Source organism: Triplophysa dalaica, chromosome 4 (genome assembly GCF_015846415.1).
Source record: "Triplophysa dalaica isolate WHDGS20190420 chromosome 4, ASM1584641v1, whole genome shotgun sequence".
Classification (NCBI taxonomy): Eukaryota; Metazoa; Chordata; class Actinopteri; order Cypriniformes; family Nemacheilidae; genus Triplophysa; species Triplophysa dalaica.
The window spans coordinates 20,539,578-20,552,246 of NC_079545.1; the positions used below are offsets into that span (position 1 = coordinate 20,539,578).

Consider the following 12,669-nt stretch of genomic DNA (forward strand, 5'->3'; position numbering starts at 1 on the left):
AAACACAAAAATTCCTTAAAATCATAATTTCTATATCATATATGGAAAATCTGTAAATTTTAGAGCTTTTACAGTATGTAACACTACAACAGAACTGATGGAAACTCTATGCATAAGTTAGACGGAATAATTTCTAATTTTAATTTAAAACCTTTTTCTTTCGTACTGGGCATCAGTTCATAAGAATTATGTGATTTCGCCTTCACATTTGGGAACTTGAGACCTGAGAACTTATACTGCAAAGTTCTAAATCTTAAATTCACTATATACAAAGTATATATAATTAAATAGTTTAAAAAATCAATAGTTTCGTTCCTTTGAGTTTAAAGTCCAAAAGTAGACACACACCCCTTTTCAAAGTTTTACCAAATTTGCAGAGAAAATGAGTAAAGACTTCAATGTTTTGTTTTAATTTAAGACTGTTTTATAGAGAAATTTCCACGACAGTACATTTCAACAAGTAATATTGTCTTAACAACAGGAAAATGACTGAAGATTGTATTTTGTGCAGTTCACATCCTCTCCACCTTCCTGAGCGAGTCAAGGGAAGTGTCTGAAACATTAAAAAGTTGTGTTCTCAGCAAATAACTGTAGTACAAAGTTCTATGTCCACGGAGCCCCACATTGCCAGGCCAACATTCCTCTTTGACCCCGCACAAAGAAAACTATCAGAGCTGTATTGTTCTGGGACATGGTTGAATTTGATAAGTTTTTTTTTTGGCTTGAAGTGGGAATTTCAGCTGACTTGGCATAGAGGATGTTGGCTTTTGATGAAAGGTCATTCACTTTGAGAATACACATCTAGAAGGGGGAAGGGGGGTTAAAATGTGTATATTCTTACATGCTTTGAATAAAGAGATTTAAAAAAATCTGTAATCATTTATTCTCCCTCATGTCATTCCAAACCTGTATATGACTCTTTCTTCTCTAGATCACAAAAGAAGGTCATAACCTTCTTCAGAATATCTTCTTCCTTACTGCAGAAGAAAGTCAGACAAGTTTGATATGACAAGAGGGTGAGTAAATCATGAAAGAATTTTCGTTTTTTGATTAATCCTTTTTAGGAATCACCAATAAACATGTATTCTCAACAGTCTGTAGTCAGGAAAAAGTTTTGGACTCTAAAATAATATTTGTTTAAGAACTTAGGAAGATACATGTGATGTCAACACCCGCTGGGTCAGACAAAAAGCAGTACAGTGCATGAGTTTGTTCTTAATAAACAGACCAAGATGAGCAAAGCTTTGTTTTTTTAAAGAATGTTAAAAAGTGTTCATGTTAAAAAATGTTAAAAAATGTTCAATAAAGAGTGTTCATGCTTTATTTTGTATTTATTTACCTTGCAAATATCCAAATATGTTTAAAACTCTAAACATAAAATTGCCAGAATAAAACTGTGTTTTCATTATCTCTCATATAAAATTCATAAAAACTTTGTTCAAAATTAGGAAAAGTCATATATTTTTTGACAAAAAGGACAAGTGAATGATAAGTGAAGGTCAGATAATATATGATCTTCTTGAAAAATGTATCTACGCACTCTGTCTGACATCCTTTAAACATGTTTTGCTATTTCAAAGGTTTGTAAGTGTCCCTAAATGCACAATGGATTCATCAGGAATGAATTGTTCAATTTTAGAAAACCCTTTTACACAATATATATACTGTAGATTCTGTCAGCTATCTTGAAGCAGGTAGCTCAGACAGTTTAACATAAGACAGTCAGTTATGGTAAATACTGTTGCATCACATGACGAAGTCCGGGAAAGCACGTAGATATAAACAAACTAACAGAATATTTCAAATCTTTCGAGACCTCCTGTCAACAAGCTTGATGTTAATTATTAATACTGAATCAATGCTTAAATACAAAGGTAGACCATCAGACACAACAGTCGTTCCAGTTTCATTAGTGTTTCACCATGAGGACTCTTACTGCTCTGCTTGTATTGACATGCACTCTTTATCAAGCTGATGGAATGAGTGTACAGGATAACATGTATGTATCCACATTCTCAAATCATGAAATTTGTAATATGTGTTAATCCAACAGTTTTTACTACAGTGAAGTTATCATTGAGTTGATCGGTATTGGTCTCTCCAAGGCAAAGGTCTTCACGGAAGACACGCGACGCTAATGCCCCAGCACCAATTGAATGCAAAATGAGTCCTTGGTCCCAGTGGACTTCTTGTGACCCATGCACTAGAATTAAAGTATGCCAACTGGACTCTATATTTTGTCTCTCACTTTGTCTGTCATTTTCCTAATGTACAAAAAGTAAGTATATTGTGCTTGTGTATGTGTGACACAGTATCGCTCAAGGGGTATTGAGGTTTTTGGGCAGTTTCAAGGAAGTAGGTGCATAGAACCTATTGGAGATCGCGAACCCTGCGTTCCATCTACTAAATGTGATGAGGACCCTCCACCTGTCTGCAAAAGTTCTCAATGGCAGTGTGAATCACGTCAGTATTATTATTTGTTTGATAGGTTTCTAGTCGTAGTGTGAGACAAGGAGCAATAATCAGTGATTACGAATCTTACTTCACAGAGAACTGTATAAACAAGAATCTAAAGTGTAACGGAGATGACGACTGTGGCGATGGGTCTGATGAGGACGATTGCAATGTCGTAAAAGAACCTTGTAGACAGCCAACTGTCGAATCCGACATTGCCTTGCATGCAGGATACGGGTGAGCACATTTAATCTTTCTACTGAGAAATATTGAATCCCGTATAGTTCCATACACCTGAAGATTTTGTTTAAGATACGTCTTTTGAATCAGATTGTTTCCTCTGTACTTCTTTTATTCATGAACTATTACTGAGGTGCATATTTTAATTCATGTAAGAAGTCTTAGGATATTATTTGTATTTTAATAGAATAAATATTCTGGGATCTGGACCTCGAATGAATCCCTTCAATAACAAAGTTTACAAAGGTCAATGTAATCGGGTCAGGGAACCAACCTCATCGGAAATGATCAGACTACCATGGAACCTTGGAGTTCTCAACTATGAGGTCGGTTTTAATGTGCCATGCAAACTACTGTTTCACCTACAGTATGGTTTGATTGTTTATTGCAAAAAAATAGAAAAAAAATAACATACAGTGCATGATAACAAAGACAATGTGATCCTGAACTGAAGCATTGAGTTAAATCATTTATTTCACTATAATTTCAATCTTTGACATGGCCTTACTCGATTAACATTCAACATATCAAGTTAGTTCACCGAATGTTCCTTAAGTAATATGATTTTATATAGAAACCAGTAAATCAGAAAAAGGGCTTTTAGCCCTAATCCTGTGCATTTCTCTTCATCTTCAGACAAAAGTGGAAGAGACAACTTCTAAGGAGATGTATGAAGATGTTCACTCTTTAATAAAAGAATTAAATAGTGAGACCACCATAAGTGTTGATTTGGGGCTGAGTTTAAAATATACACCCACTGAGTCCTCCAGTAAATCTGGTGAGAGCAATGGTGAGGCTACTGGTAATGCTACTGCTGGGAGTGGCATGGCAAGTGCTGCCGGCTCTGGCCTTAATCTCAGGGGCTCAGGAGGGATTGATTTTGGATATTCAAGAACAAATATGATTAAACAGATCTCAGAATACACAGAAACCAAGGTAAGTAACATTTTAATTCTTCTTGCATTAAAGCTTGTTACTGCAATATAGATCTGACGAAAATAACCTCTGCTACTAAGCACATGCTCTTTTTCAGAGAAAGGTCTTCATGAGAGTGAAAGGCAGAGTACAGCTGGCTACCTACAGGATGAAGCAGCGGGGACTGGAGGTTGATCAATTGTACCTGAATGATGTGGATGCACTGCCACTTGAATATGAGAAGGGACCATATTTCGCTTTCTTGGAGGATTATGGAACACACTACACCAAAAATGGAAGGTCCGGCGGAGAATATGAGCTTGTTTACATTTTAAATTACGATGAGGTCAAAAACAAAGGTAAAGTTAATACAAATTATGTTAATACCAAAAATATAAACCATTCTACCTGACAGGGTTAGTTCACAATAAAAAAAAAATCTGCTATCATTTACTCACTCTCTTGTCATTTCAACCTGTATGACTTTCTTTCTACTGCAGAACACAAAAAGAAGATATTTTAAAGAATATTGGTAACCAAACAATAGCGATACCTATTGACTTTTGGGCACATACAATAGAATTAATTGGGTACCGCCATTGTTTGGACATTTTTCACAATCTCTTTATTTGTGTTATGACAGAATTTTCATTTTTTATCCCTTTAATTTCACAAATTGGATCATATGGCATGTCATCAACATTTTTTGTCCATACTGAAAGCAATAGCTGTAGCTTTAAAAGAGACAGATATTTTCACCAAAAAATAAACATATGCATGATATGTCATTTACCTGAATCCATTCTTGTTGGGACAACAAAGTTGCCTCAACATAAAATAGTTATAGTTGGACAGAGGACTTATATTTCCCAGCATGCATTGCGTATAACTGCATTTTGAGAGTTGTATCCTTAAGTGTTATTTCATACGTATGATTTAAAAAATATTGAACATATAACTTTTTTGTGCAAGTAAGACACAAATTAATTTAATCAAGACTACTGAAAAAAAAATGTAGGTTATACAACAATATTATAATGAATCATTTCACACTAATTATATTTTGTCTGAGAAATGTAATTCAATTTCGTGGAAAAGTTTTCCTTAATTGAATTAAGTTTGTTAATTCGAATGTGTATGCTACAGGCTATTTCAAGTTCTCTCCATGATGTGGAGTAATCTACTTCATTTAATTTCCACTTAATTGATCATTCAAACTTCATTGGATGATTCATATTTCAATACAGAGAGTATGGAAACCCAGCTGAAGAATTGCTTCGAGGTTAACATTAAAGGAACGTTGGGAACATCCAACATGGAAGGAGACCTGGGAGTTAAACCGAAATACTGTACTGACCTAAAACCCAAGGACACAGGTGCATGTGTTACCTTACCAACACTTTAAGGGCATGCTGTCTAATATAAAAAAAGCTTATCTCTGAAAACTCATACAACTTGTTTTACCAGATGACAAATCTAAAAAGGGGATTGTTGAAAAGGTGCTGATCTCAGTGAAAGGGGGCAGTGCAGTAACAGCGATAGCCATGAAGACACAGCTCACTAAAGATAACGTGCTGGACATTAATCGCTATATAGCATGGGCAGAGACCCTCTCTCAACTTCCTGCTCTCATTCACAGCGATGTAAGAATGCACCTCACTCCATCTTCACGTTAATGCTACTTTTGATTGCTGCTTTAACAAACCTCTGTTTTCATTGTACTGATAGCCTGAACCCATCTACAACTCCATTCCTTTGGATTTTCTCGATGGTCAGTCAAAACGAGACAATCTCAGAAAGGCCCTGGATGACTATGTGGCTGAGTACAGTGTGTGTAAGTGTAACCCATGCCAGAACGGCGGTACTGTTATCCAGATCGATGGAGAGTGTAAATGCTTGTGCCCACTGGGGACTGAGGGAGTCGCATGTCAGGTGATTGACAAAGAACTTGCGAAAGGTTTGTTTTTCGATATTTGCTGTTTCTGTTGGATTAAGATTGGCTGTATATATATATATATTTTCCATTATCTGTTGTTTTAGGTAAAGAATTTCAACAGCGGGGGAACTGGGGCTGCTGGTCCGCCTGGACCGGATGCTCTGTGGGACGCCGCAGTCGGACACGTACCTGTAATACACAAGGTGTCACTAATGCAATTTGCAAAGGAGATACAGCCAGTGAAGACTACTGCTAAAATTCTATACAAACATGTTTGGGCAAATGAATGTAAAAGAAATAAACTCATTAAAGGAACATGTAAATTCGGAAGTGATTCCACAAAGATTTTTTTTCATTAGATGTTGAAACTTATAGTTAAAACAATACCCCCAGCTTGTGGTCAATATAGGTAGTGCAAAACTAATTCAAAATTACATGGCTCTCTTCCTAGCTTTGTACAAACACTTTTATGAAGTCAAAGTGATTTTGTCCGGCATTCTGACTATTGAACAGCAGTGAAGAACATCCAAGTATAAAATGGATTAATATTTGTGAGCATTATACACATTCAATAATGTTACATATCAAGGTTATTTTAGTTTACTAAAATTAAAACTTTGAAAGTTTTGGTTTATATAAATCAAATAAAATAATGGCACAAAATTATTGGGAAAAAATAAACTCACTCTTAATGCTCACTATTCACTCTTCTTAAGGCCTAGAGGTCAGGTTAATAGAGTTGCACTCTTTATTGAGGTTCTTAGAAGCTTCTTCCCGCTTTACTACCTCTGTCAGGCTTTCGTAATTTTCAGTGGCTTTGGACTATACGCCTAGATCTATAATATAAAATAGTATTTCATACCTTATTAATATACATTCAGATGTAAATCACCTGCTTTTATGGTACTTGTCAAATCGTGTAACATGATCAATCATTTTGATACAGCCTTTTTAAAATATCTGTTAAAAGAACAAAAATATATTTCCAACACTAAACCACTGTCCAAACAGTGCACAACCAATGTCACCCAGTTTTCAGGTGTCTCTAAAACAATGTCCCAGTAAAGGAAGATTCTAAGGGTCAACCATAGAAGTTTCTAGGAGGTCGCAGTCCACATAACCTTTCCTCTCTGTCTCAGCACTGAGAAAATTAAGTTATGGTGTCATTCCAGCATTGTCTCTCCTACTCTCTCACTCCTTTCAACTACCCCCCTTAAACCTACTACAAATAAACATAGAAGTGCAATCAAGTCATAAGCAGCCATCTACACACCATTTCAGAATAAGTATAGCTGTGGTGGAAATGGGACCTCCGATTGTCCATGTAGGTCATTTGGTGAAGAGGCTTTACGATAACTGCCCTTCCCCCAAATTCCTTCTTTAAGGAGCCTCTTTAGGAACCATCCCCCCAATCCGATGGCCTGACAACCAAACGCATATTGCCCAGTTTTAAGTTTAGTCCTTGTACATAAACCCGTGCTTTGACCCCTAATTTTCATAGATATTAATGGGTTAACAATTTCTATGAACAAAAAATATATATTTTGCCACAAACCATGTCCATTCATTTTTCTACTACTCTACATTTGGAGTTATGAATTATGAAGAAATAAAATGCCACTTTCTTCACATATTCATTTAAATCAGATTAACATAATTTACATTGTACTCATTGCAATTTTCGACGCTCAAGAACGCTCACTCTCCTCTTTCTAGAGGTGTCAGCTAGAAGACAGAATGAAGTGCCTGGTCATTGTGTGGTGTCTCTTTTGTGTGTTTAGTATTAGCATGACAGAAGTGCCACTCGACTTCTTCATTCATTAAGACTGGAGACCCCATTTCTACCTCGAAATGAACTAAGCACCACGGCCATCTTGGACCTCCTGTAAAAGAACCATTATAATTTTCTCCACAATACTTTTGTGTGGGGAAAATACATATTCTACACATTCTAGGACAGTCCATATATTTTATGTAGTAATATCTTTCTGCAAAGTTTTAATCTAAATGCTAACTGAACTGGTGTTGTTATATTTTGTCATTAGAATTTCCAGAACAAAGTGTTATATGATTCCAAAAGCAGATTTGTACCACTTGGGTGCTCAAAGTGAGATGCAAACTTACTTTAAAGAATCGACAAGCCCACTTAAACACGCACACGGTGGCAGATTGAGTGAATTGTGAAGCCTACTTGATGCTTCATTCACAGTAACATTGCTTCTTTCATGTCAGCTCGAGTGAAGACTTCAAATAAACACTTCAGCTTTGAACAAATAATCCAGTCATGGCCTTGCTTGGCGCTCCTCAAGTCTGATCCCCTTAAAACAACCTAATTTGTTACTTTTGATGTTGAGAGTCTTAAGGAACCTAAACGTACACCTCTGTAAACATTTAAGGTCAAGTGCAGGAACACACTGATCTAAAACATTTAACTAGCACAGATTGGCGATGATGACCTTGACAAGTGAATCGTTGTTAATAGCTAGAAACAATTACTGAGAATTACATTTGTGATAATTAATGCTTTCAGCAAGGAAAGGTTTCCATCACAGGAAAGCATATTTATGAAAGTATCATATATTTTTAAGGGCATAGTAACTAGTAGCCTATAATGAAAATATCTGGTTCAAAATTTAGGCTTAATGACATTGGCTTATATGGTTTATAATACAAATGATCATGATAAACAAGTCACATTATGTGTTATCCCTTGTTTTAAGAAATTAAATATCAGCAAAGAGATGGTCAACTGTGATTGCGTAACTAGGATTCTTTGTAAAGCCTTTTTGAAAGCCCACATGCCCGTCTGCGTTTAACTTTTTTTGATGTTTTCACTTTTGTATAAAACCTAATGAATCTGCATTTAGGAAAAGCAAGTAATAACAGGCCTGGATCAGTTGTAGCTGATAAGTTATTAAAAAAAACTAAATGTTGCAAATGCAACAAAAAAGCACTTTCTGAAAACGTTTTGTTTATTTAATAAGCCAAATCAAAAAGAAAGGAACCAGTCAACAATCTTTAGCAACCATTTTACACTGTATTTCTTTATATTATTCACACGTTCACATTATATTACATAAACACTTTGGCAATAAAAGTGTTGTTCACAGGGATAGTTTACCCCAAAATGAAAGTTCTGTCATGAATAACTTACTCGTAGTTGTTCAAAACCTGTATAAATGTATTTGGGTTGAACACAGAGAAAGGTATTTGGAGAAATGCTTGTAACAAAACATTTGTTGGATTCAATTGACAACCATAGTAGGAAAAAAATGATAATGGTGCTCAAAAGTGCCTCAGAACTGTTTGCTGTCCTACATTTGGGGGCAGCGTTTGCGTATGGCAGAGTGTGGCCGTTGCCAAATAGTTCAGACAAAAAAAGTTGAAACAAAGTGTGCTTATTGATGCTCACTGGGATAATCAAAATATTTTTAAATGCTGTACATTTTTAGCATGGGCATCGGAAGAATGTAAGTGTAAAAATGACATTCACACACAAACATGCACAAGTATGCACTAAATATCTGTGCGTCCTTTGTATGAAGCTGTCACAGATTTTGCACTTCTTCAAACTCCCCGCCAACTATGCAATGAACTGCACTGCTACAAGATAAAAAAATTTATATTGAATCCTATTTACTGTTCATTTTATGTTTTTATTTGGCCAATATTTTAGCCTCGCACCCGATTAACGTTGTAGTTGGTAGTTGTTATGACAACATCTGGCAGTGGGTTTGAAGCGTCACAGAGTAATAATGGCATACTTATCTAGTATATTTTTGTAGTTTACCTTTTACTGCAAAAATCAGACTTTTAAAAAGCACATTTTAAACGATATGAGGGTAACGTTTGTTATCTGTAAGTATTTGTGCATGTTAGCGTATACAGTTTCGTGGATTAATGTACACGTTTGGTTTAGATATGATGTGGTATAACTTATGGTTCCGTATTAGAATGTTGTTGTTGTATGGCCCGAGGAAATTTTGGTCAGTAAATGATAACAGAATATATATTTTTGGGTGAACTATCCCTTTAACAATGATTGCCAATCATGTAATTATTCACATAAACCGAATCTTATACAAAAATAAACGTCCAGTTTTTATTTCTCCTAGTATAGCACTTTCTACGACAGTTAATGAATAACTTAAACTATAGTGTAAGACACAATTTCACCTCAATATCAAACATATAGTCCTTTCATGGTGTGCAGATTTTGGAAACTTACTACAGTTTTTGACACAATCTTTAATGTCGAAGTGATTCTTGTAATTTTCTTCATTTTCCAATGGGAAATTTTACTCTCTCAAGTAATAGGCCTTAAATATAATGATCAACATAAAACCACTTTCGTTTTAATGCAATCCTAGAAGAAATGCAAAAATAGTGAACGACAATGTAAAAATGTATCGTGCTCTTAAATCTCCGGCAACATTCTCCTCTTCGTCATAATCAGTCACATAGTCCTCCTCTAAATATTCCTCCGTGTCTGAAAATCCACTCCCGGTGGCATAGCCGTCGCTAAAGCAAAGGTTTTTCATACTGACTTTGATATACTCGCATATAGTTCTCTCCGTGCCGTCGCAAACGCAAGTATCCAGCAGCTGGGCTTTAGGAATAGAGCGCATGTTGGTGATGACCCGCCGGCAATCGTCGGAACATCGCTCTTCTCCAAACAGTTTCCTGCAGTGATACAAATAGTCGCGCATGGCGGTGCTGCACTCCGTGTCCTTCTCGCACTGCATACGGGCTTCGGTGCAACCCATGTGGCTGGTTCTGGGCATGCACGGCTCGATGGCTCGCTTGGTCATCTCGCAAAAACTGTCCGAGGCGCAGTCGCAGTCTTCCAGCGCTGGGCCGTTCGCAGTGAGGTTAAGTTGGATAATGGACTGAATGCAGTGACTAGGACACTTCTTCTTGTTGCCGTTTAACACGGGACCGCACGATTGTAGATATTGACTGTACGCGAAGTGGCACTCCACCTCTCCGTGGCACTTCATGATGGCCTGCCAACATATCAAACGTTGGTTGTGTGCTGGGGATGCAGTGGATGAACGAATAAACCACACAGATGCAAAGCCTATGTACAAAATCAACATATGCAGCCATTGAGTGACCGTGGAGTTTGCCATTCCTTGATGCGCCCACATGGAACAAATTAAGAGTTAACTTTTTAGGTCAACGTTTTCCATTTGTTGGTCTGTCCAATAACACGCATGATGTATTGCTGTTCCTTTGAGGCACACGACGTTTCTTCAGCTTTTGCTCTCTTCCCACCGTTTTGTTGACCACTTTAGGTGTGTGGACATATTTATTCCTCGAATATCCATAGAGCGACAAAACTACTCATTTGATTAACACAAAAGTTTGCTTCGAAAAATCTCATTGCGAGTTGAACAAACGAATTCAATTTGATTCCTGCCTCGAGGGCAAAACGTGCAGCAGCATCTTAAGACTATTTAATCCACAGTTCTTGGTTTTTCCTACCTTACAGATGAATCCGCTGATTTGAAATCACATAAAAACAGTAGTTTGTTAACGTTGTGTTAAATATTGTTTAAACAAAGCTTAAAGAATCCAACGCACAAATCGAACTGCAACAGTTTTAATGAGACGTCCCCCGTGTATCAGCTCAGTTGCACACAGAGCTCTTGTGTACGCATGTAGCTTACTATTGGTCCAATTTTTTGTTTTGGTTTCTGACGTCACTGTAAAGGAGGCGGTCCGAACTTTAAGGATGTTGAAAGGGTGCATCAGTACAGTATGACAGGCCTTATGGAAGGCCAACAGGAACAAAACGCATGAAACTAACGCGGTAACACCTTAATTGCGTGGTAAAGCGTAGTTTTAAATATTTACATTTCATTTAATTTATGCATTGGGAAAACGCTTTTATCCAAAGCGATTTACAGTGCATTATACTATACATTTTAATGTAGATGATGTGCAATCCCTGGGATTGAACTCGTGACTCTGGCGTTGCAACTGACATGCTCTAACTACTTAGCTACAGGAAAGCAAACGCCATGAAGATGTGTTAACCTGCAAAATACATGTTAACACGTCATTTTGTGCATGCGTATTGGAACACGAGCTTTACCACCACCTATTTGTGTAGCGGTGTTGCTCAAACAAAATGAAGCAAGAGACTAGGCTTGTAATTTGCAACATTTGTTCTAAACTATATTCTGAAAGATGTATTTTGAGAGCATAAGTAGTCTACAACTATATAAAATTATAACTACATTATTAAAAATAAGGCCTTGTTTAAGTGGACATATAAAACGCTGAAAGACATATTCAGAATGACAATAATTGTAAGTTTATGTGCATATTTCTCCAAAAAGTTTCATATACACTTGCATATTTCTATAGCAAAGTTTGTTTAGAGCAATGTAAAGAAGTAAATTAATATCACTCAATATTCATATATCAAACCCTATGCATTAATATAATGTTAAATTAAAACATTTAACTGTAAAAACGACAATTAATTTAATGTTGGAATGGCAAAAATATACAAATGGAACCAATTCAAGACTCTATACCTGGCATACAAGACCACCACTGGTTTGGCACCCCCTTATCTTCATTCACTTATGCAGACTTATGTACCCTCCAGTTCTTTACGCTCTACAAAACGAACAACGTCTTGTGGTGCCATCCAAAAAAGGAAAAAAATCACTCTCACGAACCTTTTCTGGATCGGTTTCACATGGATTGTGGAATGATCTGCCTGCTGCTACAAGATCAGCAGATTCTGTCGCCATCTAAAGAATCACCTGAAAACACATCTCTTCCGTCTGCACCTGACTGATCATTTCTGATTTCTATATCTTTTTAACATTGTCAAAAAAAAAATGCATGCTCATTTAAGCTTAGATAAACTAAACTTGGCTGTGTACACTCACTGTAGTATGCTTTGTGAGACATGTTTTTTATTGCTCTTATGCTTTTTGTTGTCCTAATGTTTGACCCAATTGCTTCCATTGTTTACCCAACTTGTAAGTCGCTTTGGATAAAAACGTCTGCTTCTTGACTAAATGATGAAATAATCAATTAATATTCTTGATCGGGCTTACTAAGGAAGAAATATTATTTTAAGTTAGCATAAATATGTTTTA

General features: G+C 36.4%; 2 protein-coding genes across 2 annotated transcripts; one reads left to right on the top strand and one right to left on the bottom strand.

Moving 5' to 3' along the window:
- Positions 1-1,841: 1,841 nt before the first annotated feature.
- On the top strand, positions 1,842-5,875 carry c9 (complement component 9). The gene is made up of 11 exons (XM_056746451.1): positions 1,842-1,999; positions 2,106-2,214; positions 2,313-2,463; positions 2,550-2,691; positions 2,882-3,020; positions 3,331-3,630; positions 3,728-3,968; positions 4,857-4,985; positions 5,077-5,252; positions 5,338-5,566; positions 5,650-5,875. The coding sequence occupies exons 1-11, from the start codon at positions 1,923-1,925 to the stop codon at positions 5,799-5,801; spliced, it is 1,845 nt and encodes a 614-aa protein (XP_056602429.1). The 5' UTR covers positions 1,842-1,922; the 3' UTR covers positions 5,802-5,875.
- A 2,647-nt stretch (positions 5,876-8,522) lies between these two features.
- Positions 8,523-11,763, bottom strand: gas1b (growth arrest-specific 1b). The gene has a single exon (XM_056746452.1). It carries the CDS (start codon positions 10,693-10,695, stop codon positions 9,901-9,903), a length of 795 nt encoding a protein of 264 aa, XP_056602430.1. The 5' UTR covers positions 10,696-11,763; the 3' UTR covers positions 8,523-9,900.
- Between the last annotated feature and the right edge of the window lie 906 nt (positions 11,764-12,669).